The sequence below is a fragment of the Nannospalax galili genome, unplaced genomic scaffold (assembly GCF_000622305.1).
Source record: "Nannospalax galili isolate Female #2095 unplaced genomic scaffold, S.galili_v1.0 scaffold591, whole genome shotgun sequence".
Classification (NCBI taxonomy): Eukaryota; Metazoa; Chordata; class Mammalia; order Rodentia; family Spalacidae; genus Nannospalax; species Nannospalax galili.
The window spans coordinates 4565121-4582010 of record NW_008330926.1 but is presented as its reverse complement, the minus strand read 5'-3'; the positions used below and the strand labels follow the sequence as shown (position 1 = coordinate 4582010).

At 47.6% G+C, this 16890-nt stretch overlaps 3 protein-coding genes and 1 pseudogene across 8 annotated transcripts in view; 2 read left to right on the top strand and 2 right to left on the bottom strand.

Moving 5' to 3' along the window:
- Nucleotides 1-237: 237 nt before the first annotated feature.
- Nucleotides 238-4956, bottom strand: Slc39a1 (solute carrier family 39 member 1). Its single transcript, XM_008855213.3, has 4 exons — nt 4846-4956; nt 3901-4117; nt 3637-3767; nt 238-1599 (listed from the first exon to the last, which is right to left on the bottom strand). The coding sequence occupies exons 2-4, from the start codon at nt 4085-4087 to the stop codon at nt 943-945; spliced, it is 975 nt and encodes a 324-aa protein (XP_008853435.1). The 5' UTR covers nt 4088-4117; nt 4846-4956; the 3' UTR covers nt 238-942.
- Nucleotides 4957-5836: 880 nt separating this feature from the next.
- LOC115067703 lies at nt 5837-8104 on the top strand (annotated as a pseudogene).
- Nucleotides 8105-8263: 159 nt separating this feature from the next.
- Nucleotides 8264-14290, bottom strand: LOC108491782 (40S ribosomal protein S28-like). The gene is made up of 2 exons (XM_029556299.1): nt 14174-14290; nt 8264-8549 (listed from the first exon to the last, which is right to left on the bottom strand). The coding sequence occupies exons 1-2, from the start codon at nt 14177-14179 to the stop codon at nt 8328-8330; spliced, it is 228 nt and encodes a 75-aa protein (XP_029412159.1). The 5' UTR covers nt 14180-14290; the 3' UTR covers nt 8264-8327.
- Nucleotides 14291-14487: 197 nt separating this feature from the next.
- The window catches only part of Creb3l4 (cAMP responsive element binding protein 3 like 4), a 6885-nt gene continuing 4482 nt past the window's right edge, over nt 14488-16890 (top strand). The window contains exons 1-4 of one of the 6 annotated variants that reach the window (XM_029556290.1): nt 14488-14664; nt 14970-15147; nt 15372-15618; nt 15872-16011. In XM_029556290.1, the coding sequence (XP_029412150.1) occupies nt 14974-15147; nt 15372-15618; nt 15872-16011 (561 nt within the window). In that variant the 5' untranslated portion in view covers nt 14488-14664; nt 14970-14973. Of the gene's footprint in view, nt 14665-14740; nt 14817-14900; nt 15148-15371; nt 15619-15871; nt 16012-16890 lie in introns of those variants that run through there. The other 5 variants (XM_029556298.1, XM_029556281.1, XM_029556292.1 and 2 more) reach the window with 5 other exon arrangements.

Below are 16890 nucleotides of genomic sequence, written 5' to 3'. Positions count from 1 at the left end.
TATTTGGGTAACATGTCCCAAAACAGGTCAGTTAGTAAAATAGATTCTAAAGAGTATGGCCCTATACACAGCCCTCCCTCCCCAAAAATAATTCTGAGGGTTGGTGTTTCCCTCCCCCACTGGACTCCAGGTATAAAAAGTTTTGGCAGCTCAATGTTTATTATCTAGGCATAGGGCATTATGTCCACCTTCCGTAGTCCTCGGGTGTCAAAGCAGTACCCACTTTTTCCTCGCTCCAGATCAGTTCAGCAAACATTTCTGCCCCACCTCAGATTGTGGAACCAAAATATAGAACAAGTCTCCAATACTGAGATGCTAGGCAGAGCCCAGTGCCACATCACTGTGCTTTCAGAAAAGGAGCAGATGGTGTTTGGCACTTTAAAAATGTGAGTGAGCAGGATAGGAGAGGCCAGAGAAGTTATGAAAACTGGCACAGAGAGAGACCATTTGGCACTAGTCCCTTGGTAGAAAAGAAGAAAAAAAGAGATATCAGTAGGAAGCAAGATGATAGGAGGATCCACTTCAATTGGCAGCGTGCTGAAATGGGCTAGAACTAACATGATGCTGACTTTGGTCTATGTCTTCCCTATAACATTACCCCAGGGCAGATGTCTGCTGACCTCCAGCCTTTTCTGTCAGCTTATCTCTTAGGTGTAGTATCTGACCTCTGATTCTAACAGTCTGCCTCAATCTTAATGTGCCCTGATTATGTCTCTAGTAACTTGACCATCTCTTACTCTTTGGGCCCGAGGCTAGCCTCTTCCTTGCCCACTTCCTCCTCATTAATTATAGTCCCAAATGTTCCATCTCTACCTCTCAGAGAACTCTTTAGTCTTCACTATTTCCGTTCCCCATTCCTTCCTATGTCCCACAAACTGGAAGAGGGCAGGGAGGACAGGGGCACCTAATAGTCAACCTCCCCTGCCCTTCTCTTGAAGCACCTTAGATTTGGACAAAGAGCAGGCCAGTGAGCAGGGCAAAGCCTGCTAGAAGCAGAATGACCTTGAGGATCCTCTGTTCGGAAGTGGCCAGCTCCTGGGGTAGGATTTCCAGGAAGGTGATATACAGGAAGGTGCCAGCCGCCATGCCCTCCAGCACAGACTGGGCCAGCTGATGCAGGGGCCCAGCTGACTCTGCCAGAGCTGTACCCAGCCCAATACCCAGAGGTGTCATACAGGAGAAGAGGATCCCACAACCAGCTACCACCTGCACCCGTAGGTGGCTCTGGAGCAGCCGCAAGGACAGGCTAACTGCCAGGATACCCTTGTGGAGCAGCAAAGCTAGGCAGAGCTCTATTGCCCGGGCCCGGTCCCTCTGCAACCCCACAGCCAGGCCCTCAAACACTGAGTGCAGGGCTAGGGAGAAGACCAGTACACAGGCACGCAGGGCTGAGGGAGCTGCTGGAACTCCGCTTGCCTGGGGAACCCCTGGTCCATCATGCCAATGCTGAGGCCCACCATTCACTGTTCCCAGCAGAGCCCTTGTCTCTTCCCGATGCAGTGGCCCCGACTGCTCCTTGTAAGCCAGTGTGATCTGCTCCATCACCAAGACCAGGAAGAAACCCATGGCCAGGATGAACTCTTGCAGGGGAAACTGGAGCTGTGAACAGAGGTGGCAGCAAGGGGTTAAGGAAACAGAACAAAAATGGGAAGGAATGAGATACAGAGCCTGGTGGAGGCCCAGACACACACACTTGAAGTTCCACAGACACAGGTCCCTCTCAGTCATACAATGATGAAGCCATTTGGTGGCACGCACACAAAACATATACAACCCAACAGATACAGTATCACACAGTGATACATATGTACACCAAAGTGTCTCAACTTTGACAGTAATAACATTTTAGGACAAATAAGTCACAGCTATGATGCTATTCTAAGTAAGCAGCATCTCTGACTTTTCTTCCCAACAGATGCCAATAATTATAACATCACCATACCCCCCTAACCAAGCTCTGATTACCAAGAACGTCTCCACACATTACCAGATGTTACCTAAGGGGCAAAATTTCCTCTGGTTGAGAGTCAAGGATATAGATGTATACAAAGTGTTACATGCAAGCATATAAACAAAAGGTCACACATGGGCCAACCTTTGTGAATACTCACACACACAAAGCTACATAGTGTCACAGGGATATTCGTAATTATAAGGACACATAGGTCACTCAGTCACAGATACACATAGGTTAGCATTCATTACTGCTTTCTCAGTCATAGGGAAAAAGGAGAACTTGGGATGACTTTGTTGTCACAACTGTCTCAGTTTTCAGTTTTTCCTATAATGTGTTTTCTGGGTGTTCTTTTGTGTGTAGAAAGGGGTTGAGACAGGGTCTCATTCTGTAGCCCAGGCTGGCCTTGAACTTCTGTGATCTTCTGGCCTCAGGCTTCCTACCACTCCCAGGTTTATAATGAGGTTTCCTATGCCTTGGACCTGATCATTGCCTGTATCCCATTTCCTTGAGCTTAAAACCTTTTTGGTTAGCAACCCTAGACCCCTAGGAATTGCCTTCTGCCCTTTGCAGGTCTGCAGTGATCTGCCTCCAGTCCTTCAAGTGGTGAGTGCATACCTATAATCCCAGCATTCAGGAGATGGAGGTGAGAGAGTTTGAAAGCAGTCTGGACTACATACTTAGACTTATTAAAGAAAAGAAAAGGACCTCATTCATTTTTATGTAAGCAACACTAATTAAACTCATTAGGTCACACACACAAGGACATGAGCCTCTGGATGTAACTCAGTGGTAGTGTTTATCTAACACAAGCAAAGCCCTGCATCCCATCCCCAGCAAAAGTGGGGAGGGCATTAATCCCAACATTCTGAAGGCAGAGGTAAACAGATCTCTGTGAGTTCAAGGTCTTCCTGGTCTACATAGCGAGTTCCAAGTCAGCCAGGGCTACAGAGCAAGACCCTATCTCAACAAAAAAACAAAAGCAAACTAGAAGAGGGACGAGTTGGTAGTTAAGAGAAAGGGGATCGGGGGAGTGGGGACAAGTAATGGGTAAATACAGTCAAAGTACTTCATATCATATACATGTGTGAAAATGTCAGTAATGAAACACAATACTACATATATGTGAGCAAAAATTAAATATGAAGGAAGAAAGAAGGAAAAAAGAAAGGAAGGAAGAAAGAAAAGGCACACATCTGTGATCCCAGAACTTGGGAGACAGAGGCAGGAGGACCATTGCAAATTTAAGGCAGGTCCACATAGCACTGTGCCAGGCTGGCCAGGGCTATATAGTTAGGTCCTGTCTCAAAAAAGAGAAAAACAAATGGAAGGAGAGAAAGGGAGGATTATAGGAAGAAGGGACAGAGGGATGATGGAACGAGAGAGAGATGATTCTTGGAACACTGTTAACTTCTACGCAACTGAAAACTGAAAAATCCAGAGTAGTTCACATACCTAAGGTTCCTCACACTATCTCAAGGAGTACATAGGGTCACACAGGGCCTTGCAGAGAGGAAAGGGATGCAAACAAAGTTATGCTCTGTTGCTACAATTCACAGTTCACAGGTTCACATACCAGGGGCCTTCCACAGTCGTGGAGTGACACCTGAACATATCTATATAAACCAAGTTTTTGATTAGATATGCAGCACCCTGGGTCACATGCTGAGACCAGTGCTCACCGTCACATGCAGGGCTGCCAAGGCCTCATCTATGGCAGCCAGGTAGTCAGGTAACAGGTCCAGAAGACAAGTAGCCAAAAAGATTCCTCCTGCAAAGCAGCTTATGAGGCTTAGGACTTTCTGGCTGGAAGCTGGGCAGAAGTGAAGTTCAAAAAGGGGAATAAACAAATGAATCCTCTGATACAGAAACCCAAGCAGTGGCCAGTCTTGCCTTCCCCTTCTCTTCAACCCCCTCCCCCAGCATCCACAGCAGCAGAAACTCACCTGAGGCTTCATGGTTAGTGCCTGGACGTCGCAGCACACAGACAGGCACCAAGCTGCAGAGGAGGGTGAGCACCAGGAGCAGCACCAAGGCCCCCAGCTTCACCTCCAGTCCCACTGGCATTGAGGGCTCTGAAGCTACTGCCTCTGGGCGCCATACCAGGAGCTCTGGCTCCCCCCAGGGCCCCATGGTGTTCGTGGTAGCTCCAGTGACTCAGACCTAGAAAGATAAAACTAGCATGGGTGGGGAATGGTCACACAGGAAAGAAGGGGGTCAAGGAAAGGGGAAGGTTGATCAGCAGAGGGCACTTCCCTCAGCCCAGCCACTTTCTGGCTTTTCCCAGCTAGGGTGACTCATCCACTCCAGCACCAGGAACATTCCTTTTCCTCCTCCCAAGTGACTGGTTCAGCAAGCCAACAAGAGGGAAACTGAGGCATGAGAAGTCTAGTATGGATAGCTCATTACTCGTAAACCTGGGGCTCCCAGAAAACGAGAGGCAGACTCCAAATAGGACCTGGAACTGGAGTCCCCTAAAGAGGGTAGAAGCCACCCTCTCACACTTCTGTAAGTGGATGAAGCAAAAGGGGCTCGGAGCTGTGGAGAGATGTCCGGGGTGCCTACATGGACCACCTGAGGGGCAAACTTGGGCGCTGGATCACTCTCACTCCCCACTCCCCAGCACCATCCCCCTGGAAGGCAGCAGCAAGCTTCCAGCCTCGCACTGGTAGTCTGAGCAGATGGCCAAAGCAGTGGAGTCTGGGGGTCCCGGGACAAGCTAAGACCGCAATGAGGGCGGTGTCTGGAAGTCTGACTCCGGGAGGCGGGGTAAGAGGTCGCCAAGCGTCGCAGGAAGCAAAGGAAGAATGTGAAAGCCGAGACTTCAGCTCCCGTGCCCAGGTAGCCTTCGAAGCGGACTTGGATCCCGCACCCAGAGAGCCCGCACTCACCTCGCGAGGGTCTCTCTACATCGCACCAGCACAGCTCCGGCCTCGCGTCGGGAATTCCCGCCCCCTCCTCAATCCTCTCCCCTCCCCCCGCGGCCGACGCGTACCGCGCCGGGCAGCCAATGACTGAGCTGGTGGGCGGGGCCTGAACTGGAGTGACGTGGGTGAGGAGCAATGAGAACCCGTGAGCAGCAGAGGGCGGGGCAGGCGGCGCGCTGAGTCCGAGCCAAGGCAAGGGAGGGGACTAGCGGGAAGACCCAAGGGCTGTGGGCCCCGGGCACAGATATGGAGATCTGACACGCAGGAGCTCGCCCGCGAACAAACACTGATCATCTGTGGATTTTTAGAAGTGGGAGCTAGGATCTTCCACAGGGAAGGCTTGCTCCAACTCCTTGCCTCCGTGTTGCCAAATATTCCTCCCCACATCTCTGGGGATATCTGCCTGGCTAAAGTCGAGCCGTCTTATCTCTCAGGCTCTTTCAGTGCGCAAGTATGCCAGAGGGAAATCTTTCCCTTCTTGGGACAAATTTCCTAGCCTGACTTCCCTAGCCAGCTCCCACGAGAAGGAAGATAAGACAGAACTGGGAAAGAACGAAGGCATGCCTTAAAAACGATCCTTTCTAACCTGTGACCTGACTTTCACGCAACCTCCTGCCTTCTGAGTAGACAAGCCTTGGGACCCAACACAGGAGTTTCTGAAACGCCACGAAGTGACGCTCTTGACATACCTCAGTTTATTGTCCAATTTACTGCTTAATGCCTTGACGTCCTGAGCCAGGATTTTCTCCAACCTCATCTTGCACTCTTCAAATCTTATCTTGTCAAGTAGGCCTGTTTATTCCTTCATGAGAGCAAAATTGTTTCTTTTGTTTCTATTTTTAAGGTTTTAGCTCTCATATTTGATGTTTATTGGCTTGGAAATCACTATGTAGCCAGGCTGGCCTCAAACTCAGGCCAATCCTTCCTCAGCCTCCCAAAGGCTGGGATTACAGGCATGTGCCATGCCAGACTCACCAATGTATTTTCCTTTCTGGACATTCACTGTCTCTTCAACCTGGATTCGCCTGAACCCCCTGCACTAAGAAACCTTCTGGACCAGCAAGGTGTCTCAGTGGGTAAAGACCCATGAGCAGCAGACGGCGGGGCAGGCAGCACGCTGAGACTGAGCCAAGGCAAGGGAGGGGACTAGCAGGAAGACCCAAGGGTTGTGGGTACACTTGGTACCAAGCCTGAGGACTTCAATTAGGTCCCCAAAACCAGAATGGGGAGGGGGAGGACCAACTCCAGGGGTTTGTTGTCTGACTTCCACATGGGGCCCAGTGGCACAGGCACCCACACTCTCAAAATAAAAGTAAATGAGCCAAGTATGTTAACACACACCTTTAACACAAGTACTTGGAAGGCAGAAGCAAGCAGATCTCTGTGAGTTCAATCAAGGTCAGCCTGGTCTACAGAGTGAGTTCCAGACCAGTCAGTGCTTAGTAGTGAGACCCTGTCTCAAAAAAGAAAAAAAAAAGGCTCTGGGCTCCTTCCCAGTTTCATCTTCTCCAGCCTCCTCCCTGAGACAGGATGGCGAGGGTCCAGTGAAGGGATTTGGCTGTATGGGGCACCTGCTCACCAGAACTGCCTTCAACTCTGGCAAAGTGGATATATTTCCATCAATGACCCCTTCATTGATGTCAACTCCATGATCTACATGTTCCAGTATATCACCCACAACAAGTTCACAGCATAGTCAAGGCTGAGAACAGGAAATTTATCAACAGTGGGAAGGCCATCTCCATCTTCCAGGATCTAGATCCCACCAACATCAAATGGGTGAGTTGGTGCCAAGAACGTTGTGGTGTAATCTGGTGTCTTCACTACCATGGAGAAGACTGGGACCACTTGAAGGGTGGAGCCAAAAGGGTTATCATCTCTCATCTCTGCCCTTTCTGCTGATGCCCTCATGTTTGTGATGGTCATGAACCAGGAGAAGTATGACAATTCCCTCAAGATTGTCAGCAATGCCTCCTGCACCACCAACTGCTTAGCCTCTCCAGCCAAGGTCATCCATGACTGCTTTGGCATTGTTAAGTGAGGGGCTCATGACCACAGTCCTTGATCATAACCCCAGGAAACTGTGGCATAATGGTCATGGAACTACCCAGAACATCATCCCTGCATCCACTGGCACTGCCAAGGCTATGCGCAAGGCCGTCCCAGAACTTACTGGCATGGCCTTCCATGTTTCTACCCACAACATGTCTATCATGGATCTGACCTGTTGCCTGGAGAAAGCTGCTAAATACAAAGTCATCAAGAACGTGGTATGGAGAGATGGCTCAACAGTTAAGAGCACTGGCTGCTCATGCAGACAACCCAGGTTCAGTTCCCAGCACCTACATGGCAGCTAACAGCCATCTGTGACTCCAGTTCCAGGGAATCCAATGCCTTCTTTGGGCCTCTGTGGGTATTGTAAGACATGGTGCACTTACATAAGGGCAAAGCACTCATGCACATAAAATAAATATTTTTTTTTTAAAGAAGGTGGTGAAGCTGGGTGTGGTGGCGCACGCCTTTAATCCCAGCACTCAGGAGGCAGAGGCAGGCAGATCTCTGTGAGTCCAAGGCCAGCCTGATCTACATAGTGAGTTCCAGGACAGCTGGGGCTACAGGGAGACCCTGTCTCAAAAAGACCAAAAAAAAAAGTGGTGAAGCCAGTCATGGTAGTGCATGCCTTTAATCCCAGCTCTTGGGAGGCAGGCAAATCTCTGTGAGATCAAGTGAGTTAAAGTACAGCTGTGGCTGCAGACAGACCCTGCCTCAAAGAAAAAAAAAAAAAGGTGATGAAGCAGACATCAGAGGGCCCTGTGAAGGGCATTCTTGGCTATCTGAGGACCAGGTCACCTCCTGTGACTTTAACAATGACACGCTCTCTTCTGCTCTGATGCTGGGGCTGGCGTTGCCCTCAACTACCACTTTGTCAAATTCATTCCTGGTATGACAACAAATTTGGCTACAGCAACGAGATGGTGAACCTCATGGTCCACGTGGCCCCCAAAGAGTAAGAAGCCCTGGACCACCCACCTCAGCAAGAACACCCCACGAAGAAGAGAGAGACCTTTAGTTTCCAATGCACTGAGTATCTCCTGTCCCACTTCCCATCCTAGACCCCCAGAAGAAGGGGAGGGACTTAGGGAGCCCTACTCTCTTGAACACCATCAATAAAGTTCACTGCACCCTTCAAAAAAACGAAGGAAGAAAGAAATTCATGTGTTAACATATACATGCATTGCAAAATCACTAAATCAAGCTAATCAACATAGTCTATTACCTCATGTTAAGATGAGAATGTTTAAAATCCACTTGCAGTTAAAAAATATTTTATTTATTTATTATTTATTTATTTTATTATTTTTTTAACAAGACAAACGCTTTATTTAACAGTGGCAGGTCGTCTCATGGGCCAAATGGTGATATCCAGATGGACCCAGCAGGCATGTTTAGTGCAGCCTCCGAGCCTCTCTTTCCGACTCCAACAGGGTGAGCACATCACCTTCTTGAACAGGGCCTTTCACCTTGCGGATGATGGAGCGGCTGGTGTCATCCATGAATTCTACTCTTACCTGTGTGCACTGTCCCTGCAAACCGGTCCTGCCCAGCACTTTGGTCACCCTGGCCAGCTTGATGGGCTGCACACGACTCGTGTCCATGATGGCAGCGATCTAGGGAAGAGTTATTTATTATTTTTATGTGTATGAGTGTTATGCCTGCATGTAGGTAAGTGTACCTGTGTCGTGCAATGCCTGGGGAGGTCAGAAGAGGCTGTCGGATCCCCTGGAACTGGAGTTATGGACAGTTGTTAGCTGCCATTTGGGTGCTGGGGTTTGAACCTGGGTCTTCTGCAAGAACAGCCAGTGTTCTTAACCGCTGAACCATCTCTCCAGCCCCGACTTGGCAATTTTTAAAAGCAGATCAAACATAGATTTAATATTTATTTATTATTTTTATTTTATTTGTATCAGTGTATTGCCTGTATGTATGGAAGTGCACCCATGTTGGGCAGTGCCCCCAGAGGTCAGAAGAGGGTGTCAGATATCCTAGAACTGGCTTTATGATCCATTGTTAGCCACCAAGTGAGTGCTAGGAATCCAACCTGGGTCCTCTGCAAGGGCAGCCAATGCTCTTAACTTCTGAGCCGTCTCTCCAGTCCCTTGAACATAGATTTATTAAGGAAAAATGAGGAAGAAGTCCCCAGACTGGGAGGGTCTCTGAGGGAAGAAAACGTTCTCAACTACTTAATTTATTTTATTTATTGGTTTTTTGAGATATGGTTTTTGAGATGCTGGGATTAAAGATGTGCACCGCCATGCCTGGCTTCGGTCAACAATTTTTTTTTTTTTGGTCTTTTTGAGACAGGGTCTCCCTATATCCCCAGCTGGCCTGGAACTCCCCATGTAGGCCAGGTTGGTCTCAAAGTCACAGAGATTCACCTGCCTCTGCAGAATTGAAAACATGTGTCACCATATCCATCTCCAGTTCATACTTGAATAGAACACCCTATGAGGAAATTTTCCAATCAAAATTCAGCAGGGGCATACTCTATGAACAATTTAAACTATGGTACTCAGAGCAAGGCTGTTGAAGAAAATAAAGTCTAGAGCCTAACATGGTTTGGTCTTTTTGAGACAGGGTCTCCCTGTAGCCCCAGATGTCCTGGAACTCACTATGTAGACCAGGCTGGCCTTGAACTCACAGAGATCTGTCTGCCTCTGCCTCCCAAGTGCTGGGATTAAAGTTGTGTGCCACCACACCCAGCTATACAATTTTAAACTGTACAATACATCTATCATTATTGCCTATAGTCACCACATTGTACAACAAATCTGTTGAATGCTACCTTAATTTGATACGTTATTAAGAAAAGTTATTTTTCAGGACTGGACAGATGGCTCAGCAGTTAAGAGCTCTAGCTGCTCTTGCAGAAGACCAGGGTTCGAATCCCAGCACCTACATGGTAACTCCAGTTCCAGGGGATTCGATACCCTCTTCTATCCTCTTCAGGCATTGCATGACATGGATGCACTTACATGTGGGCATGTAACACTTATACACATAAAATAAAAATAATAAATAAATAAATAAATAAAATAAATAAATAAATAAAAAAGAGAAGTTATTTTTCCTTTGCAAAACTTAATCAGGGAAAGAGGGAACCTAAACTAGATGATAACAGTTCTTTCCAGTTCCATATTCACAGAAGCTAACTCTGTTTTCCATTCAATTCTCTCTGTACACAACAGTCCACAGGAAAGCCCCTGGAAATGCATTTAACTACCTTTTCTTACTCTCCAAAGATCTAAACAAAAAGAGCTCTACTTTTCTCTGAGCCTTGCATCACCTAGGAAATCTGCTTTTGTCCACTTACTGCCTGAACAGGAAAGACAGACTTGAGAAATTTGAGAAAGCCCAGCAAGGCAGTTTGGTATGTGATGAATGTTGGGGAACGGGAGCTAGAAAAATGGCTCAGTGGTTAAGAGCACCTCCTGTTCTTCCAGAAGACCAGAGTTCAGTTCCCAGCACCCATAGTGAGTGGCTCATAACCACCTATAACCCCAGTTCCAGGGGATCCCATGCCCACTTTTGGCTTCCCTGGGTACTTGCATTCACATGCTCAACCCCCCTACACACACACACACACACACACACACACACAATTTTAAGTAAATCTTTTTTAAAAAGATTTCACTGAGGCAGGTGGATCTCTGTGAGTTCAAAAGCAGCCTGGCGTGGTGGAGCATGACTTTAATCCCAGCACTCAGGAGGCAGAGGCAGGCTGAGCTCTATGAGTTCAAGGCCAGCCCGGTCTACATAATGAGTTCTAGGCCAACTGGGGCTACAGAGAGACCCTGTCTCTAAATAAATAAATAAGATTTTAATGTTGGCTCAGGCATTCACATCTTTAGTTATTTAGAGAGCTTAAAAAAAGCTAACTCTCTTTGAGTTGCTATGAGACTAATATAAGAAACATGAAAATAGTTACATATAATATAGTTGCTCTTACTAAAGAAACAGTTGTTCACCACCAGGCATGGTGGTGTGTGCCTTTAATCCTAGCACTTGGAGGCACAGACAGGCGGATCTCAGTGAGCTCAAGGCCAGCCTGGTCTACATAGCAAGTTTCAGGCTAGTTGGGCTACAGGGAGACCCTGTCTCAAAAAGACCAATAATAATAATAATGATGATAATAATAATAATAACAATAAATTAGTTGTTCAATAAATGTTAAATCCTTTCCTGCTTGTACCCCCAGCTTACTCAAATCTTCACAAAGACAACTAATATCAGTTTGGTTTCTGGATATACCTCCTGAGTTTTCCTGCATTGGGGAGAAGTCATATGAAACTCATAGCTAAGTCAATATAGCTCCACTATTTGACTGGAATTGCATTCCTGAACTATCAGACATTGTATACAGGCAAAATAAAACAAAACCCTGAATTTTGTTATTGTTATTTTCTTGTCATGAGTGATTCCTTATCAGTAAAAGTGGCAAAATATTGTCTGCTCTGTGTGCCTTAGAGCTGTTGTAGATCTTGTGAGAGGAGAGTGGACAATGCAGATGAAAACAAATGTTTTAGACAGGTGTGGCAGCTCACACCTGTAATTCCAGCACTTGGGAGGATGAGGCAGGAGGATTTCGAAAGTTTGAGGACAACCTTGCTTACAGAGTGAGATCCTGGCTCAAAAGAATAAATATAGAAAAAAGAAAGAGAAGAAAGAAAGAAAGAAAGAAACAAAGAAAGAAAGAAAGAAACAAAGAAAGAAAGAGGGAGGGAGGGAGGGAGGGAGAGAGAAAGAGAAAGAGAAAGCTAGCTGGCAGGATGGTTCAGCAGATAAGAGCACTTGTCACCAAGACTGAAAATCCCCAGTACTCACATGGTGAAAGGAGAGAACTGACTCCTGCAAGTTGTTCTTTGCTTTCCACACCAATAAAAAGAGAGAGGGGCAGAGGAAAGGAAGAAAAAAAAAATCATACACGATTTGACAAGTTGCCGTGAGATGAAGCAGAAATAACAACAGATTTGTATTTGTTTTTCTGAGACAGGATCTCACGATTGTAGTCCTGGCTAGCCAGGAGCTTGTTCTGTAGACCATGTTGTTCTTGAACTCACAGAGATCTCCTGCCTTTGCTTCTAAGTGCTGGAAAGGAGTGTGTCACCATGCCTGGCCACAAGGAACAGATTTCAGCCAAAACTTCAATCATATCTAAAGTCTGGAGGGCAGGGGACACACCCAAACCTACTTTCTGTAACACAGTATATGTGTACTCATGTAAGTCCCAGCTCCCATATAACTTAAAGGAACATATAGTTCAAAACTAACACCAGGTTTTCATTAGGTTCCCTCCCCATCCCCAACTGGAATTAAATTTTTTTTTAATTTATTATTTTTATTTTATATGTATGTGTGTAATTGCCTGCATGTAGGTAAATGCACCTGTGTCGTGCAATGCCTTCGGAGGACAGAAGAGGCTGTCGGATCCCCTGGTACTGGAGTGATGGACAGTTGTTAGCTGTCGTGTGGGTGCTAGGATTTGAACCCAGGTCTTTTTCAAGAACAACCAGTGTTCTTAACTGCTGTGCTGGATAGCTTTAGTGTCAATTTGACACATCTGGGTTGAGGGAGCCTCACTTGGGGGATTGCCTCTATTGGACTGGCCTGTGACCATGGATTGTTGAGTGATGTGGGAAAGCCCAGTTGACTCTGGGTGATGCCACCCTTGGGCAGGTCATTCTGTATTGTATAACAAAGCAGGCTGAGCATAGACTAGGGGAACAAGCCAGTAAACAGCATTCCTTCATGGCCTGTGCTCCAGCTCCTGCCTCCAGGTTCCTGCCCTGAGCTCCTTCCTACCTTGGGCTCCCTGATGAACTGTGACGTGGGAGATGTAAGCTGAATAAACCCTTTCCTCCCCAAGTTGGTATTGGTCAGAGTATTTTGTCACAGCAATGAAGAACAAACTAGGACAACTGCTGAGGCATCTCTCCAGCCCCCTGGAATTCAATATTTTTCATCATCTGATAGTTCCTGTTCCTGATAAAACAGCTTTAAGTCTGGTGTGAAGACAGAATTTATTGGACAAACCAGCATAGAGGCACAGGCCTTTAATCCTAGTATTTGGGAGGCAGAAACAGGTGGATCTCTGTGAGCTCAAGGCCAGCCTGGTCTACATGGCCAGTTCCAAGCCAACCAGGGCTATACAGTGAGACCCTGTCTAAAAAAAAGGAGAGAGAGAAAGAGATAGATAGAGAGAGAGAGAGAGAGAGAGAGAGAGAGAGAGAGAGCCAGAAAGATGGCTCAGAGGTTAAGCACACTGGCTGCTCTTGCAGAGGACCTGGGTGAGGTTCCCAGCGCCCACATGGTGGCTAACAACTCCACTTCAGGGGATCTGATACCTTCTTGCCTCCACAGGCACTGCTGCATGTGGTGTACTTACATACATGCAGAAAAAATACTCATATGCATTTTTAAAAATAAAATAAAAATGTCAATAAAAAATTTCTACAATCACAAAAGAAATTTATTGTACGTTATCACTATACTGTTCTCTTGTTACTATTTTTTATTTAGTTATATTTTATTTGTACATTTTGCTTGCATATATGTAAGTGCGCCCATACATGTAATGCCCATTGAGGTCAGAAGAAGGCATTGGATCCACTGGAGATGGAGTTACAGACAGTTGCAAGCTGCCATGTAGGTGCTGGGAACTGAACCCCAACTGAACCCTGGTCTCCCATAACCAGTGCCAGGGCTCTTAACCCCTGAGACATCTTTCCAGCCACACTGTTTTTGTGTTTGAAACAGGATCTCATGTAGCCGTTTTCCTTCAAACTATGGGGTTACTCTAGCCTCAGTCTCCTTAGTACTGAGATTAATAGGAATGACCCACTATACCATGCAGTCGGGTGTGGTACTACATGACAGTGCCATGCCAACTATTCTGGAGTTTAAGGCCCGCCTAAGCAAAATATCGAGATCTCCCCATTCCCGTTTCAAAAAACAAAGCAAAACTATAAATATAACGTTGCTAGTAATTGTGTGCAAATAATAAGACAAATGCCCAAACGTAATCGCTTGGCTGTTTGAAGCTGTTTTCCAGCTCCGAGTCCCTGCATTAGTTAGCAGGGCCCAGGCAACACGCGCGCCCGCGCTGCAGCGCACCACACGGCTCACAGATCTAGAAAGTCCAAGACTGAACAACTTTCCTTTTACCCTCCGCCTAAGCAACAGCTTGGGGCTTCGGAGTCACGTAGGAAGCAAAGCCAAACCAAGACACTCCTACCCCCATTTGCTAAGCTTTCACGCCATCTGTCCTCCGAGTCCCGCGGAACCCAGCTTTTGCCAAGGAAATTCTGTGACCCCCATTGGCCTGCATCCTCTCAGCTAGCCTACGGTGTCCAAGAAGCCGGCCTTGGGAGAGTCATCCTTAGGCTCAAAGCCCTGCCTAGTCTTTAACGTCCAATTATGATTCAAATGTGGGAGTGCCACGCAGGGGGAGGGCACGCCTCCAAATCTTGGATTTGCCTTTTGATTGGTTGTCTGCCCTTCACTCGTCTCCCTGTCCTAAAAGCCGTGACTTCGAAACTGGTGCTCGGGTGTCCTGTGTGCTAGCCACTGTCATGTCACTTCTTTCCTGGTGAAACATCCAGCCCTTAGGAAGCTCTGCCATAAAAACCAAGAAGGAAAGGGCGTGACTACCTATAGTTTCCTTAAATTCAGTTTGCTGATGACAGCGTCTTAATCGCTACCCCCAGACTGCAGGCTCCTGGCCAGGTGCAACCCACTTTCCAGATGGATGGCAGGGGCGGGGTTTGGCTGGGCAGGACCAGGATACAAGATCCTGGAGGAAAGGAAAGGTATTGTGTTTAAGGCTTTAGCGGGTGAGTCTGGCTTGGCAAGGCAAGGCTCTAGGAACAGGTAATAAGGTAATACCCAGGGGGCCTATTTGAACGCGGGATTAGATGGGGGGTGGGGGAGGGTGGTAGGGGGCAGATCTCTTGTTCTTGCAGGGGCTGCGGCAGGTGAGGAGAAGAGTAACCAGGGCCTGCCTTCTGGAACTATCACTCACCTTCCTGCAGAAGCATGGAGCTCCGGTGTCCTGACTCGCTGGAGACTTTGCTGGAGCCCCCAGAAGATATCTTCGCCACAGGATCCTTCCTGGAGTTGGGGCTCAACTCTTCCCCTTCAGAGGTTCCTGTGACTAGGCTACAAGAACAGGGGCTGCAAGGCTGGGAAATAAGTGGGGGCCATGACTGTGTGAGTTTGGAGTAGAAGTGGGAGTGAGGTTGAGACACAACTCAGACCAGAAGCCCCAAGAGGTTTCAGCCCTCCCCAACTAGGAAAGAGGTCTGATAACTGGCAACTACCAAATAAATATGAACTGTAACTATCTCTATGCCCCAAAAGAAAAAGAACTGAAATTGAAGTATAAGACTTTCAGAATTATTTTTGGCAGACACATATACCTTCTCTCCTAATAGGGCCTTCAAGAGAGTGAGCCTGAAGATTTCCTGAAGCTTTTCATTGATCCCAATATGGTATACTGCTCAGAAGCGTCTCCTGGCAGTGACAGTGGCATCTCTGAGGACCCTGGCTGTTCAGACCGCTCCCCTGCCCCACAGACACCCAGTTCTCCTGCACTGTATGAGGTTGTCTATGAGGCAGGGGCCCTGCAGAACACACAGGGGGAAGCCAGGCCAACTTTCGGACTCATCTCCATCCAGCTGGGTCAGTGTACTTTTTGTCTTATTTTGTTTTTGTTGAGACAGGGTCTTATTATTTAGACCAGGCTGGCCTGGAACTCACAGAGATCAGACTCTGCCTCTAAGTGTGGGCATTAAAGGCTCATTGCAGTCAATGTGCTTTTTGGAAAGAGGGCAATGGCCTTTTCAACCCCAACCCTGGTCATTAAGAGAAGAGTGTCCCAAAACTGTTCCACTGTCCCTGCTGCCATCAGGAACCTCTGCCTCCTTTGCTACAGCCTCTGTACCTCCTTCAGACCAGTGGAGACCTGCATTCGTAGTGCCCGATGCCTGCACTGTCAGTGGGCTGCCCTCTGATACTCATACATACAACCTACCCAGAACCAGCACCTTAGCCCCAGCACCTCCTGCAGCCCTGGTAAGTCTTGGGGCCAGCCAGAACCAGTGTTCTCCCAACACATATGTCCTCACATGAATGGGAATGCAAGGGATGAGGGAGGGAAACTGATGAGAAACAACTGGCTTGCCCCATTTTGGGTGGCTGTGGGCCTGAAGCCCAAAGAGACAAGTAATTTTAAGAGCCATTGAGGGTGAAAGTGGTAAAGACTCAGTCAAGTAGTAGGTGAGGGTGAAGGAATCTACAGCAGGGACTCTGAAGAAAGCCCACACCTAATGTGCATGTGCATTTATGCTTAGTCAGAGCCACTGTCTCAGCCTTGGTTCAGGGACGGAGACTGGGAAAGGACACCTGGGAATTCAACTGGTTACTGGGGACAGGTTGATGGAGAAGCAATTGTGACACTGTTTCCACTAGAACAACTGCAGTGTGGCCACCACTGCAGTGCTGGGCAAGAGTACCCAATCATGTACCTTCCCAAGGTGGGCTAGAGGTTCCTGCTGTGAGACCCAAGAAAGGCCAAGCTCAAGATTCCTCTCTCTGCCTTGGGAAGTACTCCTTGTGCCCAGAGGCAGCAAACTCCTCCTAGACACTTTCTGAATCTGTGCTTGAAACTGGGACCAGAAGCCAAGCAGGGGTTGGGGTTGGGGTGTGGGTTGTACATCAGCATGGGGTTTTCCCCTCTCCCCATTTTTTAGGTGGATGAGACTGCCCTTAGTCTCAGAGACTTTGGTTAGGAGGATCAGAAAAATCACCCTCGCCGGGTGTGGTGGCGCATGCCTTTAATCCCAGCACTCGAGAGGCAGAGGCAGGTGGATCTCTGTGAGTTCAAGGCCAGCCTGATATACATAGTGAGTTCCAGGATAGCTGGGGCTACAGGGAGACCCTGTCTCAAAAAGA

What these genes read in the sequence shown, in the direction of transcription:
- Slc39a1 (XM_008855213.3), bottom strand. Translation starts at nt 4,087, where the DNA reads ATGGGGCCCTGGGGGGAGCCAGAGCTCCTGGTATGGCGCCCAGAGGCA. An exon ending in CACTAACCATGAAGCCTCAG is followed by an intron (nt 3,768 to 3,900) that starts GTGAGTTTCTGC and finishes ACTTCTGCCCAG; the next exon opens with CTTCCAGCCAGAAAGTCCTA. An exon ending in TGGCAGCCCTGCATGTGACG is followed by an intron (nt 1,600 to 3,636) that starts GTGAGCACTGGT and finishes CTCTGTTCACAG; the next exon opens with CTCCAGTTTCCCCTGCAAGA.